This window comes from Trachinotus anak, unplaced genomic scaffold (assembly GCF_046630095.1).
Source record: "Trachinotus anak isolate AG129_WGS33_773 ecotype Australia unplaced genomic scaffold, CSIRO_AGI_Tana_v1 ptg000010l, whole genome shotgun sequence".
Classification (NCBI taxonomy): domain Eukaryota; kingdom Metazoa; phylum Chordata; class Actinopteri; order Carangiformes; family Carangidae; genus Trachinotus; species Trachinotus anak.
The window spans coordinates 19051768-19073473 of record NW_027273861.1 but is presented as its reverse complement, the minus strand read 5'-3'; the positions used below and the strand labels follow the sequence as shown (position 1 = coordinate 19073473).

The 21706-nt window shown below is 40.1% G+C and overlaps 1 protein-coding gene across 6 annotated transcripts; it reads left to right on the top strand.

The window, feature by feature from the left end:
• Nucleotides 1-3978: 3978 nt before the first annotated feature.
• LOC139625893 (GRAM domain-containing protein 2B) lies at nucleotides 3979-21081 on the top strand. Of its 6 annotated transcripts, none has more exons than XM_071485958.1 (13): nucleotides 3979-4188; nucleotides 13942-14115; nucleotides 15063-15126; nucleotides 15384-15456; nucleotides 15557-15660; nucleotides 15766-15864; nucleotides 16076-16147; nucleotides 16601-16669; nucleotides 16904-17000; nucleotides 17220-17309; nucleotides 17543-17642; nucleotides 18101-18208; nucleotides 18723-21081. In XM_071485958.1, the coding sequence occupies exons 1-13, from the start codon at nucleotides 4097-4099 to the stop codon at nucleotides 18739-18741; spliced, it is 1161 nt and encodes a 386-aa protein (XP_071342059.1). In that variant the 5' UTR covers nucleotides 3979-4096; the 3' UTR covers nucleotides 18742-21081. The 6 variants fall into 6 exon arrangements, with proteins under 6 accessions (XP_071342059.1, XP_071342058.1, XP_071342061.1 ...); XM_071485957.1 differs by having other exon boundaries at nucleotides 3980-4188; nucleotides 13939-14115; XM_071485960.1 differs by lacking the exon at nucleotides 3979-4188 and adding an exon at nucleotides 9568-9895.
• The last annotated feature ends 625 nt before the right edge of the window (nucleotides 21082-21706 follow it).

Genomic DNA, 21706 nt, shown 5'->3' with positions numbered 1-21706 from the left:
TCAGTTTCCTAACATACTGTACTAAAATGTGTGTACACATGACTGGAAAGTTCTTAAAATAGCTGAGGCAGATAGACTGAAACAGATAAAAGACGGCAACAGCACTCATCAGCCAACCCAACAAGATATTGTGCTTGAACGGGTGCCCCAGCAGAACGGGCAATGAGGACAAGCTGTTTTGCTAGCAGTCTGTTTCTTTTGACCAGTGGATAAATAGTCACACACTGAAGAGCCACCACTTACTCAACATATTCCTTTTTTTTTTTTGGCCATGGTGATCACTTGTCCTTAACAATTTTGTTTTTCTCACTTTGTCCTAGGTGGTGTGTTACTCGGGCAAATCAGGGAGGTTTTCACATCAGGAAACAAAAAGCTATTCATTTCTCTTTCACATGTGAAATTCCACAATAATCACATTTTAAAAGGGCACCTGGGAATGTGTTACCAGCGCTGTGATCCAGTGGAATGCCCCTCAGACAAAGATTGTTTCCAAACTGGAAGGTATGTATTGACACTAAAATAGGGTTTGAGATGCTAAAATAGCTGTCTGTCTTTTAATTTCTGAAGCTCTTTCCTAGTTAAATGGCAATCACACTCCCAAGGTGTATGCTTCCATAACGTATTGTTTTTACCTTAGTTCATCAGTGTATAGTAGGTGTACAGCCTGTGATGCCCTGTTTTATCCTGCTTCATAAGCATTTCTATACACCTGTGCTGTAACGTGCGTGGCTGCAGCTGTCTCTCTGCGTCATAGCCTGGTTTTTCCAGGCCAAGGTGCTGCTCGCCTCTCAAGGTCAGTGTTTCCAGCAGCTGATAATAAGGATCTCTCTGGCAAAAACTTTCCTTCTGCTACAGATAATAGGCAGTCCTCTAAGCAAAGGATATCTTCCTTTTCTCTTCTTCAGATTCCATCTATATTTCAAAGCAAACAGATATCTGAGTTAGTCAACATCAGAGGTAACAAATAGGTTCTAGTGACACGGGTGTGTAACTAATATTAATTTTGCTCAACAGGGGAGGACCTTCATTTGATAAAGTTTGTTTTCCAACGTGGCTGTTTCCTACTTCTGAAGGACCTGATCTTGACACAAAGCTCTTCATCGTGCACTGGCTTATAGAGGAACAAAAGTTGGTTTAGCTCACAAATGTCTAAGGAGACATCAGATATGTGTCTCAGATATCAATGCGATATGTATGATAGAGAAGTGCAAAACAAAGTAATAAGAGCCAGTAAATGAAATCAAACTATTTTTTTCTTCCCTTGTTACATGACTCCCAGCTCATTGGCTTTGAACATATTTTTTTGTGTGTGTTTTTTTTTTCAAGAACACTAAAGTCATTCACAAATATTGACCAGGTCAAGGGTGAGAAATTAAGGATTCATGACTCAGTCTGTCAATATTGGCAAAATGTGTGGTCCTATAGGACTAATGGCATTTACTGTGGCAAACAAACATTTCAAATGTTTCTTTGTTGCTATTATTCTTTATCTTCCATTTGTTTTGTTTTTTTTCTCAGTTGGAAATATAGTGTTTATTGAGCAGTGGTGGTCTGAAGGTAGTTGTCATTTCACATTTGTTATTATATACTTTTATATACCCCCCTTCAGCATTAAAATTCACACACTTCACAAATGTCCTATAGAGTAGAAAGATATGACCTACAGATACAATGTTTGTCTCAATGTTTGTCTGTAAATGTATTGTACTATTTGTTTTCATCGTGTGCTGCTCCAAAATCTTCATCTAAACAAATGGGAGGAGGAAAACATGATCACCAGCCCAGTGCTAGTTGATGGATCCATTAACTCATCACAAAAAAAAGATCTGTACCATGATGTGTTACATTGTTTCACTATCCAAATTAATGGATCCATTATCTAGCATTCTGATGGATAGTTATTTCCAACAAGAATGCTGTTGACATGTACACAGGGCCACTCCACAAGACAGGACCAAAAGGTCAGGATTGATATTGTACATATATATATTATATTATATTACATATTTCCAAACAAATCTGGGATAAATCAAAATACCTTAAAGCAACTAACAAAGTAAAGCTGCTGCTTCTGTGAGTCCTGTGTTTTTGGGTAGTTTTCCATTTTGCCCAATTATTAATCAGCTTTCACAGTGATGAATCAACACAGAGAAGCCTGTTATTGCCCACACTGCAATAACACCCCCTTATTACATCACATAGTTACTTATGAAGCGTGATTTCCTCTTCTCTATCTGCTTTGTTTCCTGGCAAAGGAGACGGGAGGGAAGACTGGGGGCTTCCTGGTGTAGGCCAGATTGTGTGAGGGTGGTGTGTTTGCTGTGTCATGTGGCAATACACTGCCTCTTCTGTCCCTGGTGGTGTGGCATCGCCTGAGCTGCCTGGTGAGAAAAAAAAGGCTTTCAATACTGACATTTGTGCGCAACTGCTGCCAACGATGGGTTTTCTTTTCTGAATGTATTCAAGGTCTTTATCAATAGAGTGGCAAACACTCTGCTGATGAACTGAGAAAGCTGTATTGAATCAGAGGGGATTGTGTATCTCACTGATTTTTCATGATGTGACGCACCAACATGACATCAGGGACATTTTTTGGGTTGTTATTATAAGTGACTGATATAATCATTCTCCCTAAGAATATATTTCCTAAAATATCACTGTGAAAATTCTCAGAGTACAAATATTAGAGCAACTAAGAAAAGCAATTTTTAACTTAATAACTGTCTCTTAAAAGTTTTTTTTATATCCAAGGTTTTAAAATGTTATCAGCCAATACAAAAACGATTACATTTTTACATGAATTTCCCCCATTAAAAAAATCACTAAAATAGATTATACATGTTATGTATTTCTGGGGGCAAGGCAGCTTCTCCCATCAAGGTCAAAGTTCAGGGTGAGCTAAAGATTGCCCTGGCACAACTTGCTTAAGGATACTTCAAATAATTGTTATAACAGAGGGGAAGACTGGGGGCTAGAGCACTGGGGGATTAAAGCTCAAACCCACATGAAAAGAGCATATTACATTAAAAAGCAGTAGTGGAGTCCTCCAGTGTGACTACAATGTGACTTAGTCTACAGTTTAAACTTTTGCCTTGGTCTGCTGATTGTATAGTAGGTATGTGACTTTTTGACAATTGCCGCAGCAGTTGTTTTTTTTCTCGAGTAAGTAGGAGGTGACAGACTTGGCCCTTCAAGAGCTACATGCACAATGCTGAGCTGAAATATGTGAAATGCTGTGTCGTTAGGATAAAAACCACCGACTGAGCAAACGGCTTTCCTTCTGAGTCATTTCCCTTCATGAGAATGGAAGTGACTGTTCATTGGTGTCCTGGCTCGTTATGATTCATGAAACTAAAGTAATGTCACTTTTTAACTGAATGGGTGCTGCAAGCTTTTGTAGTTCATTAAGTCAAAATACTCCAGTAGTATTTGCTCTGCAACTGATGTTTAAAGAAATCATAATTTATTCTGATTTAAAGTCCGAATGCTGTATCTATTTACCAAAGATAAATCAAAATAGTACCATTCCTCATTCAGATAACCATTTGTGCTTTTTACTCTCATACAGTAATATTCAGCTTTCTGTTTCTGGATGCAAAGTGTATGTAAAACTGTACTAGCTACTGCCACACCCTTGTGTACTGAACAGTATTCTTCCTTGTTACATCAAGTATGGTGTGATGTGGCACATGAAACACTGCTGTTCAATCACAAGATGTATTCCCCATGTTGTTTACACGTGAAATCACACGTAAATTATTGATTTTTAAGGTCCGAACTAGTGCTGTAATGACACAGGCCCAACCTTTTATAGCGCTCAAGAAAGTGACAGCCCGACTACCATATTAGGTAATGGGCGGTCGGTGCAGGCCAACTACCCCGTTCTGATTGGACAACCCGTCTGACATGACCGTTTTTTCTCAAGTCGTCGCCGACGCTGATTGGTTAGCTGACTTGGTCCGATTTAAGCTCATTATCTTAATCAGCCGTAGATGAAGTGAGGAGAAAAAAAAAAAGCAGAAGCCAAAACAAGGACTGTGGAGTTGGTGTGGAGTGTCGTTTCAACACGAACCGACCACCACTGGCTGAGGGAAGAATGCTTGAAAACAAGAGAGAGAGATTGAAAACCTTCCTCAGGAAGATCGACGAGAAGGCCATTGTCAGAATCAAGCACTTCATGAAAGAGAGGTGAGCGAAATGAATGTGGCTAGCTGAACCGCTATCTGCCGGTGAGCATCATCAACAGGGTGGCTAACAGTTAGCATTTCTTTGCTAACAACAACCTACCCCGCGAGATTCGATTGTATTATCTCATATTATTGTAATGTTTATCACTGAGGTATGAACTATGTTTTTACGAACTGAGTTTTACTGAAATGTGAGTATAAGGAGAGTAAATCTTTCACTCAGTGTGTAGATAATGCTAGCAGGGCAGCCATCCGCCTGGTATTTAAATGAACTATAGCATTAGCTAACGTCATACTGTGCATAATCAGTTACAATCATTGCCATTGAAATTTAACATTAAAACAGTCTTTGTTGGCCTCTGTGTTGAATATACCCGACCGTTGTAAACGCTGGCTGTTGGCAGCATCTTTGTACATTAGCACACCCATTAGTGGAGAATCTATACGGTTTGTTAGCACGTATAACATCACGTCGTTAGCTTGGTTATTGATAGATCTGTTGGTGACCTAAACACATGACACACTTGATATGTTTGGAGACAGGTTTGGATAACCCTGGGAAAATGTTTTCCTATGGTAAAATGTAATGACCTTTATGTGAGAAATATTTTCGTGGATGAGAATTGTTAAGTCAATGTGTCCTGTTCTTAAATTTTAGACATTTCTGTGTTTGTACAGACTCAGGGCATGAGGTGTCATTTATAATCCTTTGTTTCTTTTACTATTAAGCCCATTTCCAAGAACACATTGATTGGCCCACATTAGCCTTACAAAGTGTTGTGTTATGTGTGTTGTTTGTGTCTAGTAGCTTCCTAATCCATTCCAGGCAGTGTAAATAAACACCATTACGTGAGGAAGAGTGGCATAAAAGATGGGTAGTCCAGATCTGGTTGGTTGTTAATCTTGCATTTGCCTCCTACCTAGAAATCATGACTCATGTGGATCTATTTGGCATCACTATGTGTACTCCCATCTTGATCATGGATGATCCAGTCCTGCTGAGATCCAGAGCAGACCAGCCTGGCAGACACACATTCATGCACAACTATATTTAGTTACACACTCTTTTGTGATTTGTGATTCTCTCTACCCCTCAGGGAAACACACACAAACACACACACACTTGTAATACATGGTTCAAGTAAGTCTATGTTTTCTCAGAAAAGCCTATTTTTAGGTCCTGTGAGGCGACCACAGGTGGTACATGGTGTTATATAAAGGCCTCCTGTATCTCACAGTTAGTACTCCCCGTCCACTGAGCTTTGCCTTTCACTTTCCTCCCCATAGATAGCCATGTGCTGGAGTACAAGGGCCCTGCCAATCAGATGTAACCTGCTAGTTATCAGTATGGCTGTGGTGTGTCTGTAGTATGGTATGTGGGGTGATAATCTGTTTCCACAACACACACACACTCTCATACTCACACATCTATATAGGAGTGTTGTGGCAGTTTCAGGCTCAGCAAGCTCAGGCTTAGCAAATGAGAAAACCACGTGACTTTACACGTAACACTTATTCGGTAGCTCATTGTAATTTGCTCTGCAAACAGGCTTGCAAGGCCCACACAAGAATATGAATTGCTTTGTTTAAGTAGAGATGAACCTGGTGCAGCTGCAAAGCTTTTTAAGATGGAGGAGCCTGGAATAGGCTGGGTGGGGCAGAGTTGCAGGCGTCCTCTTGGCTCCGGGAAGATGCTCCCAGGACAGAACTTCCTTGCTGCTGTGGGCAGTGTAGACTGTGTAGGTCTAAATTATGAGATGGGCTGCAGGCGCAGAGGGAAAACCCAAGTTAGAGAATGAAAACCACATCTGCAGGACTGTTCATGGCTAAATGAAGGGTTGCATACTAACAAGCGGGTTATGGTTGAACATATCTGTCGCCTCTGGCAGACCGGTGCTAATGACCACTCCTCTGCCCTTGTCACAGAGCCAAGAAAAAATTATTATTCTCAGCTGTTTCACCTTTTGGTTCTCACAGTAGCCTGGTGAATTCCACCTAAAGTAGTCTTAGATCAGTCCAATTTCAGATACATGGGTCTTTATGGAAGCTTTTCTAAAAGTTTGAGTTAAAGTTGTCAGGATCCTGCTCAGTTTTGGTCGCTTCACTGGTCATAAAAGACTCAGCAAGTCAGCTTTTTTAATAGTAATCATAATTTTGAGATAAACACTGTCCTTGGAAACGTGGGGACACACCTTGACATCATTGTGTCAAGGTAAGATGCTCATTGGAGGCTAGTTTATGAAGGAAAATGGCAACAACAAAAACTGCACTCCACTCCTCTCAGAAAAAGTTTTCACCCTTAGGAGAGTTTTTCCCTCTACCACAGCACTACACTTTATTTCTGCCATCCATACAATGCATTAGCCAATTTTTTTTCTTACTTGAGTGCAGAGGATTTTTTTTAACACTTTCCTAGCTCAGTAAAAAAAAAAAGAAAGAAACAGCAAACCATCATTTATCTAGACCTGTACTGATATATCTGAATGACTAAATTAATTGAATTGACATGAGAAAATTATGTACGGATGGACATAAGTATCCTCATGGTCAGCAGGCAGTTACTAATCAGTGAAATCACCTGCAGTGGACTTTCCTAATACACGTTGCCCTACATGACTCGTAGATGAATACTCCTGCTCTGCTTTACAAGATATTTCAGATTTTAAGATGGTATGTTAGCCGTAAACTGGCGTTTACCAGGTTTTCAGGACAACAAGTGAATGTGCAGTTCATTTTGAACTCAGAATGGATTTTGCACGTGCAGTGGTTTTAGACTCTTCGTCTTGTCAACCTGCTGTTCTGAGGGGCTGAGATAAACTAAAACATTACTGTAGAATAAATTTGAGCCCTGTTTGTGTATAGTAGAATGGCCTACTTTCACTTAGAATGATTTTTCAAGTCAGGTGGGATTTTCCAGCCACCACCACACCACTCCATCCCCCCTGCTCACATGCCTGGTCGCTGAGAGTGCTGTCGTCCTAAAGAAAGACCCTTTCTGTCTCTGTGCCCAGCTAGCACAGAGGAAGTGGAGGGAGATGTTGCGTGCACAGGGCCACATGACTTCCCACTAACACATACGCACATACACACACACATTTATTCTATTACACATGCAGACAGACACACTCTTTGTTCCACTTGGCACAAATACACACACAGTTTTCTTGCAGACTGAGCCCTGGCAGGGCGCTGCAGACTGCATGTTATTTTGCCATGACCACTGGCTCTTTTCCCTGCCCATCCCGCCTGCTCCGTTAAAGCTCACATGCACACATACATGCACAGACACATTTCAGTCCAATCCAGAATAATATTACCTTTTCTTATTGTTTTTATGTATTGTTATAGTTTGTGGTATTGAATCAATTGTGGAACAGCAGGGTTTATCACACATGAAAATTCCCAGATCATATGGATGGATCATGTGGTTGGTGTTGTCAGTCAGTGTTCTGGTTTAGTTAGTAAGCTTTAACATTTTAACTGTCCCATTTGGCTCAATAAAGCACAGCTGCAGCAATCTGATGTCTTGCTTTGAAATAAAGAGTTTTTGATTGGGTGACGAGGAATCAGCAGTTCACGTGACAAAAATTGTCCACGGCTCTCCAGAAGATGGTGCCCTCACACTGTGGGGTTTTGCAAGTACTCAGCTGATCTGAGAGATTTCATGGATGGCACTTTCCTCAACTCACTTGAACTTGGGGCTCATGTTACAGCACTTGCATTGGCTGTGGGAAAGCATTGACAAAATAATTCTATACAGAAGCAGTCTTGTCTTAAGGGTGCTAGAGCAGCAGACTAGCTGACGTACAGCTGACATCTGCAGCAGGACTCCTGGGATAATCTGTCTCATCTCGGGACAGCAAATGAAAGCATCATAACTTTTTACCCTTAGGAGTTCTTTTGCCGGCTGGAATGTCCTGTGCTGGAGAAATCAGCCCCCACCTCAGTCGAAGCTAGTTTCCAGTGAATTTGAACAGTCATCTTTGATGAATCCAGTGTAGATTTAATGTTTTACATCACTGGTAATTTTTTTTCTTTCTTTTCTTTTTTTTTTTAAACCACAACCATCATTTGGGGAAAATAGGATTTTCTGCCCTGTTATATATACACCATAGAAGGGCCCCTGCTTTGCACGCAAACATTATAATCTATGAAATGCAGTATCTTTAAACTGTCACACCATCATGCAACAGCAGCAGTTCAGTTCATTGTTGGCACTATAAAAATATTCCATCAAACTGCCAGACACAGTTTTTCCATTTTGATACTCAGGCCATTAATTTCAGTGTGGTGATAGGAAGAGCGTTTTAAGTATGAGTGTACTCTGACCTTTGTAGCTCTGAGATGAACATGGCTATCGTGAGAAGTACTGTTGCACCTCCTCACATTGTGCAAGTCTTATCTGTAGATAAAATGGAGAGTAACAAATACAAGTTAGAATTGCTCATGGAAAACAGTATGTACATAGGTGTTGTGTAAAGTGAATGAGTAAGTGTTCCCTTTTGTCCACTTGGCAGCATTATGATGCAAATATATTAAGTGTTTATGAAGTGATATCCAACAGTTTAAGCCAAAAAAGAGTAACCCCAGGGACGACCTTTTCCTGCTATAATGTTAAAGGAATCAACTGATATGTTATGGAATTAATTAGAATTTTGGGAGGTCTTAAGGGGTCTAAGTGCCAGGATTATACAGCTTTTAAATAGCTTGAGTAGGATGATTGTTGTGTAAACTATATGTTGTGGAACGTTTACAATCCATAGAGACTTGGGAAGTAACCTAAGTCAGTGGCCCATGCCCTGTTTAACTTTGGATATGTTAAACAGGTCCAACATTTTCAAATTCGAGAGACCACAAACCTGTGCCATTTTTGATTATCACAAAACCTATTTATAATACAGTCGTGTCACAGTGTTCATCCTGGAGCTTGACACCAAGATGTTTACACTTGAAACATGGCAGGTGGTGGGTAGACCGGAGAAGTAAGCAGTGATATATGGTGGCTGAATTACGACTGATGTCACTCCTAGAGTTTGGACTTCGTCCGTGTGATTGAGTTTCCTGCCTGGTGGTATCATAGGTATAGAAACAGTCTTTCTTTCTCTCCAGCCAAACACAAATGTCCTTGTGTGATGGCTCCATTTGCATCCTCTGCAAAGACTGAGCTAACTGTTGTCATGCACATTATAGTGGCTGCTTTTAAAGCCATCTCCTTGTTGTTATTGAGAGCGGCCTATTGAATGTTATTGTTAGGCCATCTAAACTGAGAATGACCTGGCAGTGTTTCTCCCACCCCCCACATTTCCACCGTCTAATTTCCACTGTTAACTGTTTCCACGACAACACAATGTAAGTCGGCCTTAGAGGGACAAAGCTTGGGAGCTTTTCACTCTGCTCTTTCTCATTTTCTTTCCTGCTGTGTCCTCCTGGTACTGGCTCTGTCCCCACATTGAGCTCTTTGACGCTTTAAAACGGTGCAGTAAAACAGACCTTTACACCCTTTAGATTTGGCTCTGAATGATCAGGGTCTAAGTGCACTTTTGCTACCATACTTTGTCATTCAGCTGCCTCGACCAGTGGTGGCTACAAGCTGTCAGAGAATCTAGAGAGAAAGAAGGGGAAATTTTGTTGGTCATGGCGAGAAGGAAAGGCTTGTTGAACCAGCAGGGTGCTGTGGCTGATCGTCATCATTTTGAGGATCTGGGAAGGTAAGTCGAGAAAATTTATCCAGTTTCTGATCTGATCTCTCTGTCCTGGAACTGTCTCAGATAAAGCAGGGCTGACTTGGTTAACATTTAGTAAATATAAGCGAATTGTTTTGCTATGTTTTCTCCTTATTTTAAAACTAAGGTAGGGTTACATGTCTTTTTTCAACCTACCTGTGGGAAAGCATGTTGAGTTTGTAAGACGTTTTTGTCGTACGTCTATCGTGTGGCCAGCTGTCTCAAATCTGTGCTTCAAATAAATTACTTTTTATGATCAACAGCCCATTTTCCTGAAAGAGTTTGTTTTCTCAATAGATCCACTGTAAATCCAGGAAAACATACTAGCAAAGCAGTGGTCACAGATCTGAGCTAATGACCATTGAGACTCTGTGATGAAGTGATTTGTCTGGACATCTTAGATAATACTAGAGCAAATGCAGATAAATCAAACTGTAATATGTTTGACAGTAATCTTTATTTCACAGAACATGTTATCAGGTGAGTTTGTTTTTTGTGCTGTAGTTTTCCACCCCTGAGACAAACTGTACTTTGGAGGGATTCCAGAAAAATACATGCCTATAACTTTGGTGCATGTCCATCCACTGCTGCTGGAGAGAATTGGATATGCCTATGCTTGTATTGAAATGTCAGGCGCTGTGGTAAAACTAGGCTCAACATTGATTTTTGTCAGGCTGTATGACACAGTGGTCCAATAAGGAAGTAGGTCAGGGGTCAAGGCCTCTGTCTGACCATTATACACCAATATCAAGTAGGCCGCCTCCTGCTTTATAGTACTCATTAAGAAAGGACACTTTTATGTAGTACACGGGTCGTGTCATTTAAAGAGTTACTCCACATGCTGCAAACATTTCACTTTTTGATCTCCAGTTACTGTCACGCACATGTCATGGCTTTGGCCTTGAACATTTACAGCTGACTCAGTTTCCTTGATCGAGTCAGGTTTCATTATCTTGGCATGAAATGTTGGATATGACATTCTTGTGGGTTTTTTTTTTCCATCATGTTTCTGGAGTTTCAACCTGCCAGTATAATGACAATGATAGTATTTCCTGGAACCTCTGCAATAAACATTACACACAGTATAATTTGGAAGGTGGCTTCTAGATGGTCTATGTGAACTGACATCAACTGCAGAGGCATGATGTTAATGAGGGTACAGATCACTTTCATCTGGGTCTCTGTCAATAACCTCATCTCCAAGAAATTCAGTTTTCTGAATTCTGTGGGAAAATTGCAACCCTTGGTTTAAGGTTTTGAATGTCTATAGGGTGCTTTTGTAAAATATGGAGCAGATCGTATCGTTACTGAGGAGCGCTGGTGGCTTTCTGAGTGTCACAGGAAGCAGCTTCAGTGTGAGCTTGTCAGTGGTTAGGGTAATCCTCTGCACATACAGGAAGTTGTTGAGAAATTCCCAATCATTATAGCCTTTGAATAGAGCTTTTTATTGCGCAGCTGCTTTAACCCCCCTGTCTTCTGTAAATAGGTCAGCTGAGCATACAGGCATTCACCTGGTCAACAGTTATGATATTGTTCTCACAGCGTGTCGCCTGAGTATAAATTGCAGCTATGGTAGCTTACTGGCCACTAATTTTTCTAACTTCTTTTGTTATTTCTAATTATTCATATTGCAGAAATGTAGTAAAAGACTTTTATAAAGCTGTGTCACCTGCTCAAGTTTCTGAAGCAGAGAAAATTACCATCTACAACCATAATGAACCTACTACACTGGGTTTTATTTAACATGGTTAATAACTCAACCCTCAGAAACAGGCTTAAGCTTTAATGACGTTTTGGAATGAGAAGAGATCTCACTGCACTACCAGGAAAACATTCCTTGAATGGTATTTAAAAAGCTTTAAAATCTTTATGCACTGTTCCTTATCATTTATTATTACCTGTAAGTCATTCAAGACTAATTGCAAGGTAAGCATCCAGCTGAAGCTGCATTTCGTGTTCTCTCCTCCTCTCTGACCTTTAGCCCAGTTAGTCAGATGACAAGGTAAAGAAATTGTTCAGGTATGAGAAAGGGGTTACTCATGGGGTAAATTCCGTCATCAAGAATCCTTTCTGAATTTTTCAATTTTACCCAGAACTGAAACCGTGCAACCCGCTGTGTACTGTAAGGAGTATTGATTTAATTAAGATAATGCATCACTTTTTTCAAATGTCTGACTTCCTTTCTAGAAGGTCTTCAAGGGGTGAGTTTAAGGAGGACTTTTAAGGTTATGTTTTGTTGTTCTTCTGTTTCCTTGGTTAGATTCATTGCCTGAAGTGAGACACGGATAATGTACCACTCCTAGATCGGTGTAGACAGGCCTGTCTGAGCACCTCATGAGTATATTACTTTCTCTTTCAAACACAGAGCTGTTTTTAAAATGTCTCTGATCCTGCCTTGGCCTATCAGAGCAAATCCCAACAAGACAGGATTTTGATATTGGACAATGTCTGTCAGTGGAAGATTTTATAAGATGGGCCTTGTTTTCTTAAACATGCCAGTGCTTGTGTTGCGCTCCGCTGTCTCTCTGTCTCTGTGTGTGTGTGTGTGTGTGTGTGTGTGTGTGTGTGAGTGTGAGAGAGAGAGATAGAGATTGTATGTACGTTGGTCCCTTTCATGCTTATTTGGCTCTGGGGGAGTGGCTGAGTTTGACGTCAGCCACTACGGAGTGTCACACCATTCTCAACACAAAGTGGCTTCCTCTTTACCAGCACATTCACACAGCAACAGTTTTTCTGGAAGGGTGTTGCGACAGACCCTGACTTAACTAGTACAAAAACTCATCTTGGACTGCACATTTGGAACATTATTTTATTTTTGTAATATTTTTTAACTGGTATCATATTATCTTGGTGTTTTGTTTTTTTTTTAATTCTTTTTTTTTAATTTTTTTAAACTTGGCGTGAAGCCAGTGTGTATAGCTTATAGAGAAAAGAGCGGGTTTTGTTTGTTTTTTATTTATTTGTTTGTTTGTTAGTTTTTTGCCTTTAAGGAAAGGAAATGCCTACTGTCAGTAGGTATATGAGTTTGCGTACATCTAAGCGACTTAGATTTGTCAGGTAAGAGGGCCTTTGTTGTTGTTTGTCTTTATGATTTTTGTCAGGTTTAAATTTTTTTTTTTTTTTTTTTTTTTTTTTTTTTACTTGGATGGTGGCTTTACTCGAACATTCAGCTTGTCTTGTGTTGTCTCATGTTTTGTGTCCTGTATCATCATTATCAACATTATTTACAGGGTTTAGGTTTGTGTGAGTAGAAATCAGCTGACTCTGTAGTCTCTCAGTGAATTTGTGGCTTGTATGTACCTGCTCAAGGACCGGCCATGGTCTTTGAAGAGCTCACTGGCTGTAGTAAATCCCACCATCCTTTTACAGGACTGATTTTTTCCCCCATACTTTATTGAAATGGCATGTTTATAAAGGCTTGCTAGTTTTAGCGCATGAGCTTACATCAAATAACTTGTAAAGCAGCCTGGAGGTTTAATTATGCAGTCGCAGCGTAGGCGGTGATGCAACATGTATCAATAAAACTTTGTGACTTGGAAAGAGGTAACCTTTCCCAGCACATCATAAAGATAAGCCCACTCATCTGCTCAGTGTCAGTCCAGTCATCACGTCTTTTATATTTGTAGAAATTGAGTGATTTTAGTTATGAATAAGACCTTGAAATGATGATTGTTGATGTTTGTTGTTGGGTGTTCAACTCTGCTGTTCCTGGGTGCTTGATGACAACACTCACTAGAGTACAGGAGATTGTTAACAGCCATTTTTACAGAGACTTTTATGAATTTAGGAACATTTGTGTGATGGTTGGTGTTTATTTCCCACCCTAACTAACTGGTTTTATTTATACATTAGCGTGTCTAGGACTTCTATTCATCAGCTGTGGGGGAATTTTTAGCCAACTGTGAATTTCTCTTTGTATTGTACATCCTCACTGAATAAGCAAATGAAAAGGTTTCTGCAATGAGAATAAATATTTGGCATGTTACTAAATCTTTTTTTTTCTCTTTCTTTTTTTTTCTCATTTTCAGCAGCTACCCAGTAGACAGCAGTGGTGGTGGGCTGCCAGACAAAGCAAAGAAAAGCAGGAGCAGCTTAAGCAATGGCAGCATCAAGAAGGCAGAGTCCAGGAAAGCCTTGAGCCTGGAGGCAGCCCAGATCGAGATCCAGCAACAACACAAAACCCTCACCAGACAAGTAGCCATCAGGTAGGAGCAATGGGATATCATATGATATCATAGGATGTTTGCTAGAGATGATGATGGGACCACACCAGCTGCGACACCTGATGAAACATGATGATGTTACAATCTATGAGTACACAGTAGTCTAGAATACAAGTAGTCTAGTCTCGTATTACTAGAATTTTTACACAAGTAGTTAGTAGTAATGGATCAGACCACACCTATCTTCAAGCTCAGGCTTGATTTTGATCTCAACTCCACACCTGTAAAAGTTTTGTGACTGTATCTTGCATGGTTGTGACACCATCTTGCTAAAAAATGTTTCCACAGTCATTCAGGTGCATTAACTCAAAACCACCTCTGTGTTTCCAGGACTGCATTTTGCTATGATGACACACACACACACACACACACACACACAGACTAACAAGCTGAAAACAATACCAGTCAAAGGCGGTCAGATGTAACAGAGCTATACACTGATTTATATCATTTACGCAGTTTTTTTTTTTCATTCTTTTAAATCTCCTAAAATGCATGATGTAGTGGAGACTCCCAGCTGTTCTGAACATGCATCACAAGACCTGACCCAGCTCTCAGCTGTTCAGTCATAACACACACATGACTGCACAGCCGTTACAGGCTGTTTTCTCACATGATTCAATTTGAGATAGATTTGTGATATTTGCTTGGGTGAAGAGGGATTTTCTCTTCATCTCCATCCACACACCACCCTCTAATACATTGTGTAAAATTTTTTTAATATTGTTTTACCGTTAAAGTGTTTTCTCACTTTACTGAAGCTTTTCTCTGGGAACTCAGAGAGAGCGGTCAAGTTTAGCCACATGAAAGTGATAAAAAAACATATCTACTGCATGGAACCGTGCAGTCATTTTGTGTCTCACCTCACATCAACGGCTCAAACCACAGTTCTGCTTTTAAACTGACAGCTGTGCCCTTTGCCTGTGCAGGTCGCAGACCTTCGATGTTGACAACAGAGGCTTTGAGAAGACAGAAGGCACAGGCACACAAAGTGTAAGTCCACCTTTTAATTTAAACATTTAAACAAACAGATTATTATACTCGTCAGGTGGAAGAACAAACCTGTGTGGTACTTTAAGAGCAGCGTAATGTCAGTGTTGTTTGGTGAATGGGTGTGAGGCCTCAAACTAGACTAGTGCATTCAATGAAAGCTGCTCTTGAGTCAAGGCAGCAGATCAATGTCCTGAACCATCTTGAGTTTTGCTTCAAATTTCCTAATGTTTGTTAAATGTCTTTTTTTTTTTTCATAGAGTTTCATAAAGCACAACAAGACATTCCACAAGTTGTTTCCTGACATTCCTGAGAATGAAGACTTGATACATGGTAGGTCAACAAAAATGAAAAAGAGAATCGGTGGCTTCATGAATGACATAATAAATGAACCATATAAAACTAAGTGTTTTTTGCTCCCCTCCTCTCCCAGCATACATCTGTGCCCTGCAGAAGGAAGTGCCCTACCATGGTCGGCTGTACATCACAGACACCCATGCCTGTTTCTACTCTTCAGTCTTACTCAAGGACACTAAGGTAGACAGCAGTGCAGCCTTTTACCCTCATTCATTTTGGCCTACGGTTTGATTTGACTGGTTTCTAATTCTGACCTTTTCTCTGTGTGGCTATGTGCTCTTGCAGGTAGTGATTCCAGTTTCCTGCATTCACATTGTGAAGAAGCAGAACACAGCTTTGCTGGTGCCCAACGCCTTGTCGATCCGCACCACAGAAGGAGACAAGGTACGTTTCTCAGTCTCACGCAGTCATTAACTCTTGCTTGATGCAGTTTGTCTTGTTAAGCAGAGATGTTTAAAATCAAATGTAGGCCTTGCTCAACCACACTGATTTCTGCTTTAGATGTAATCTAATCAGTGACAGAGTGGAAGTATGCCAGCAGTGCAGACGGCTAATATTCCCACTCTTTTTCTTATTATTCCCTCTCATTGTTCAGTTCCTGTTTGTGTCACTGCGGAACAGAGAATCATGTTATCAGCTGCTGCGTTCAGTCTGTCCTCAGATAGAGGTGAGTGGCTCAGTTCACACGTCTAAAAAATTTAAGAGTTCAAAAGTTCTGCAATGATGAAAATGTGATAACTGTTGGGGAAAGTGTACATGATACTAACACTTTTACATTCCTGTCAGATTGTAAGCTTATGATAAGCGTTGATGCAACTGTCTTGAATTACAAAGAGTATAAAGTACAGTGCTACAAATCTTTAGCTGTGAATGTGAAAGTATTGCAACACTGTGCAAATTTTCTCATGATAAAGTCTCAAATTTAGAAAATGAAAGAGGGAGCAGAAACCCTTACGTTGTAAATGCTGAAACCATCTTGCATATCTCTAAACAGATAAAGCTTTAGGGCATGCAGACTATCAAATCCATCTGTCAGATCAAACATAATAAGGCCATCAAAGTGACTTTGTGTGTGTTTAAGATTGCATTTTACCAATCCAAATAATTCTCTCTGTTACAGGATGGTAGCACAAATAGTAGCCCTGTCTTCTCCTCAGCCGAGAACAGCTTTGACAAGAGCAAACTTGTGGTAAGAGACCTTTTCTCCATTTTCAAAAATGTAAAAGTAACATTTTGAAGTCATTGAGGGAGTGAATAGGGGAATGTTTATTTATATATAAAAGAGATATACAATTTTAGATATGCCTGAATCATGGGATAGAGCAGCCATTGTGACAAATGACCAAAAACCTTTTTTCTACTTGTTTAAGCAATGTGTCTTTGAAGTTTTTTTTCTAACAACATTCCTTTTGTCTTTCAACAGAACTCCAGCCAGTCCAGTCTGGACGACAGCTTCGACCAGTTCGATGCCTCTGAGTTACAATCTTTACAGGACCAGCCTCTGCAGAGACCACACAGAGGTGAGAGGTCAACACCAATCATAGCATAGAGAAATGTTAATGAATAACATTTGTCTAATCCTCATCTGACAGCAGCTATGCATATACAGACAAAAAACTGTTGACAGTTTGTTTTGCTGTTATCTCATGTTCTCATTTCTGTTCTAGCCAGTAGACATGCAAAGTCCAAGGTAGCAGGCTGACACTTATTTCTTTGTCCCCGTCTCTCTTCTTCTGCAGAGGCAGTGCCTAGTGGTACCGGCTCTGCTTTCAGGGGCCTGCACATGCAGCAGAGTGATAGCTCGTCTTCAGAGGAGCTGTCTGCATCAGGTAATGCAGGCAAACGTGACTTGAAAGACATCTGCATTTGAAACCTTGCATAGTCACAAAAGAACAGACATTTCCTTTTTAGACATAAAGCTTTTGATGAGGTTGAGATAATTTTTCCTGCTTGCTCGTAGCTTCATTTCGCGCCTCATTCTCAGCAGGTGTCTCAACACTGTAGATTAATGAAAACTTGCAACCTTGATATTCATGCTTTGCATCTCTTTCTCCTGGTTCAGGTGGATCGTGGGTTTGGAATGTGACAGAAAAGGCCAAGTCCATGCTGGTTCAGAGAGAAACCAGCACCCTCAACACTCTACTTTTCATTTACTTGATTTTGTGAGTAGCACCCCCTTCCGCTTCCTCCATCTGTTCTTTTTTTTCTTCTCATCTCTCCCTCCCTTCTTCCTGTAATCCAGTGCCTTATCTTCCTATGTGCTAATCTAAATCTGCTTCTCACTCTCAAAGTCACACTCCTTCAAAGAGAGGTTTAGGAATTTCAGAAACCTGTCCTGGTAGTTAGGGATCTTGTTGTGTCTCATTCCATAATAGAAAATTCAAGCTTGCCAAGTTTAACTTAAGAAATGAACAACATTCCCTTAAAAGTAAAAGTAAAAGTAAAATTAAGCCAAAGACCTTTTTTTCTGCAGTGCAGTTTATTAATATGTGTAATATGCAGTCCTTTTAGTGTCAGTTAAAAGAACTATTAAAAGATTGGTGTTAATCAAGTATTGACCTTTGTCACAGTTACTAAAAAGGCAATAGATGTGACCTGTCATATATTTTGTTTGTTTCAGGGTTGTGCTGCTGCTGCTATCTTCAGGCTACATTGGTTTGCGTATCGTGGCTTTGGAGGAACAGCTGACATCCCTTGGGGCCCTGCCTGAGTTCACTTTACAAAGCGGGTAAGATGTCTGTCTCTTTCGATTTCAGTCTTTTATTCTTCACGGCCTTCTTTCTCTGATCATAATCTTAGATTAAACACCTCTAGTAACTTGTGTGCCAAAGAGATGGAAAAGTTTGAGTTGGCAGTGCACACAGTGTGTAACCAGTGCAGCAGTGCTGCCTCACAACTACACCGTGCCATCAAAGACACATTCAGTGTTTCATTGATACTTTCATCTTAACTGCCATCACTCAGAAAAGTTAAAGTTGAAATGGATGTTTAGTGGTTTCGTTTTACAGGGAATGTTTGAGAAGAAGCATGCATTGCTGTTTCATTGTTAGGTGTGTTTGCAGAGTATATTTATCTCATTAATCTGGTGTTTACTGTGTTACATAATTAGCGGTGCTGTCTTTCAAGGAAGCAGGGGGAATTCATTCCTGTAACAGGTGTAGCCTTTATTGTATTGTTAGGTGTGCATTTAGTTTAGTGTTGACGGTGCCACTCTTAACTGTTGATCTCTGGTCTTTTCATAGGTACCGCCAAGACACATAACACACTCAGTGACTGAAGGAGAGATCGGTTGACCCGTGACTGGAGGATTATTTTGGCCTCTTTCCAGCAGAACCAGTGGGAGAACTTTAACGTACTCAAGACTGTGCTGCCGATGTGGCCTGTGCTGTTGGCTTGAGGACAAGTGGCCAACCTGTGCAATTTCAAAGACAACTTGTAACTTGAAGGGCTATACTTCCCCCTAGTGCAGTAAACAAAAGGACATGCCACAGAGCCGAGCCAAAATGCACACACACTGCCTGGTTGCAGCGTGTCTGTCATTCAAACCAAAGCCAAACGGCTCTAACTTAGCACGGTGCCACACTAGCCAAGGTGATGGGCACTTTCCTGACAGAAACTGTTCCACATCTGTGAATTTATGTTACCCATTGTCCTTCATTCATTCTCTTCTCCATGAGCATGCAGTCTGAACAGGGCTATACCAATCAGCATTAGCCTGCTGTAGTGTATAGTTGTTGCATCTCAACACAGGAGACGTAGTGCTATGCATAGCCAAAGATGCACACTGTGCACGTCTATTGCATGAGTGCACAGAGATGACTTTTAATTGATTTTTCTATCTCTTATTTACCCTTCCATCTATCCACAGTATATACGAATCTGTCTCTCTGTTTGAATTCAGTAACCTTTGGGTACTTCTCTTCGACTGGCTCTTATCTTCCTAATGAACTGTGGGTTGAAATGATGAAGGCTGAAATCTCAAATTCAGATCAGCCCATGGAGGCTAGATACTCTCCCGATGGTCGTATCCTTTCTCTCTTTCTCCAATCAGCAACGATTGCAGTATTACTTTCCTCGTCTTTGGCATGATTTAAACGTGTTTAATGATCAATGCTCAGAGGTTATTCTTTCTCCAGTCTCTACTGGATGAATGCATCATCAATGCACAAATATTTAGTACAATAGGATATGAGGAGGTAGTCTCAGAGGTATTCATCTGTTCTTGTGTACAGCTTTTCTACGACTTCGGTCTTGAAAAGTATACTTATAATCTGTCCGGTTCAGATGTCCGTCGATGTTCTGTTTTATACCAGGAAAAAAAATGACCACATTGTGTTAAAGTACAAACATCTCTCTTTGACGGGCCTCTTTAGGTCCAAGTGGCATTTCTAGAATTTTCAGGTTATTTAACGTAGCACCAATAATTTATTTCTAATGTTCATGCGCGTGTCTGCAAAATCGACACTTAACTGATACTGTATATGCATTCTCACTCTTTATCACCCAGAGAGGAGAACATGCAACCACACTTGCTGTAAGGTCCAAGTTTTCATCAGCAAAACAAGTGGTCCCAGAAAGAAATTTCAATATGCAACAAATTATTATGCATGACAAAATGTAATTTATCTTTGTGTGCTGTTTTTAATTGGAGCTTGATGTTTTGGGGGAAGAAATTGTGTAGAAGGAAAAAACAAAAAAGATGTGAGTGAAAGGAACAGCTCAAGTGAGCGAGCGCACTTTAAAAAATGTGTTGTGCCTGTCACAATCTACGACCTCGTGTTTGGATTGAGAAGAAATGGCAAAGCTGGTGTTGTGTGGTATCTGATGGTGCTAAGACCTTTTTTTTTTTTTTTTAAATTTAATTTAATTTAATTTTTTTTTTTTTTTTTTGAAAAAAAAAAAAAATGTTTTCACTCAGGGGTGGTGGGCACTACCTGCCACGTGGTTTTAGGTTCTCATCTTTTTCTTTGCCGTTTCAACCTCTAGTGCTCATGATGAGGTTCACATTCTGTACATCTTGGCTTTGGTGGTTTCTCAAATGTCCCTTTGAGAAAGGACACCTCTTTCTATTGAGATTCGCTTGACTTTACTAATTGATGTAACTGTACTGAGCTTCTCAGAATGCTTGCTTTTTCTTTTTTTTCCCCCCCTCCTATGGCCCTTTTCAACTGACCTAACAATGCATATCCACATCTCAATGATCAAGCATCACCCTTGTTGTGGAAGCTCCTCTTGACGAGGTGTAGCCGGTTGGTTTACTTTTGCTACACCCTGTTTCCAGAGAGTCACATTCATGATGTGCCGCTAAGATTTTTGTCAACATGCCACCTACAGTACTGTCAGTTCTTATAACCCCCCACCAGGGGGCAGCACACACATCCACTGTCCTCCAAAGGACTCAATGCAAGAATTTCTAGTGATGAGGGCAGTATTTGTGTGGTTTTGCACTATTCAAAGTGTTGTAAATAATTTTGTATCAGTTGTTAATGTCCTTAATTCTGCTATGGTCCTATATATTTATTTGCATTCTGTGTAATTCAAAGTAGTCTCTGTGAGATGGCTTTGCTATTGTTCAAAATAAATCAAATGTCGCAAAGTAAATGTGTGTATTTGTGCTTTACTATTCCTACACATGATCCTGTGGATGGAGAATGAACTGAATCAACTAAGGTTGGGAGTGGCAAACTGGAGACAAGTGAAGACACAAAACATACATTTAGAGCCACTTTCATCTCACACCATCTATTTTGAGGAATTTTTCAGTTTACCCACAGTCATACTGCTCACTACAGCTTTTATATATAGTGTGCGTGTATACTGAGAGAAACTTAAACTCTATGCATTCAGTGAAAGAAGGACTGAAAAGCATACAATTTTGATATGGAAAAAAATCCAAGTACTGTATAGTTTTGTAGTAGAGATTGGACCAAAGTTTTTGAATATCTGAAGCTGGAAATTGATATGTTGAGGAACTTTGAAATTTAATCTTTGCATTATTAACCTTTAGATATTTAGAAGTGCAAAATAAAAAAAGAACTTGATGTAGGTTTCTTTAAAATGTTTTAGCTCTCATCTGAAAAGCTTTTTGTGCTCTGAACTGAAGACATCTACAAGTCCAGTTGCCTTTGATGCAGCACTTCTAGATGCTGTATTACTACCCATTTCTCTGGTTTCTTTTTATTCTAAAGACGTGCTTAGATTGCATAACTTAAATGACAACTAATAT

Bases quoted from the DNA above. Each gene is read 5' to 3' on its own strand.
- LOC139625893 (XM_071485957.1), top strand. From the start codon at position 4,097: ATGCTTGAAAACAAGAGAGAGAGATTGAAAACCTTCCTCAGGAAGATC. The intron at 14,116-15,062 runs GTAGGAGCAATG...TTGCCTGTGCAG, and splicing joins ACCAGACAAGTAGCCATCAG to GTCGCAGACCTTCGATGTTG. The intron at 17,001-17,219 runs GTGAGAGGTCAA...CTTCTTCTGCAG, and splicing joins TCTGCAGAGACCACACAGAG to AGGCAGTGCCTAGTGGTACC.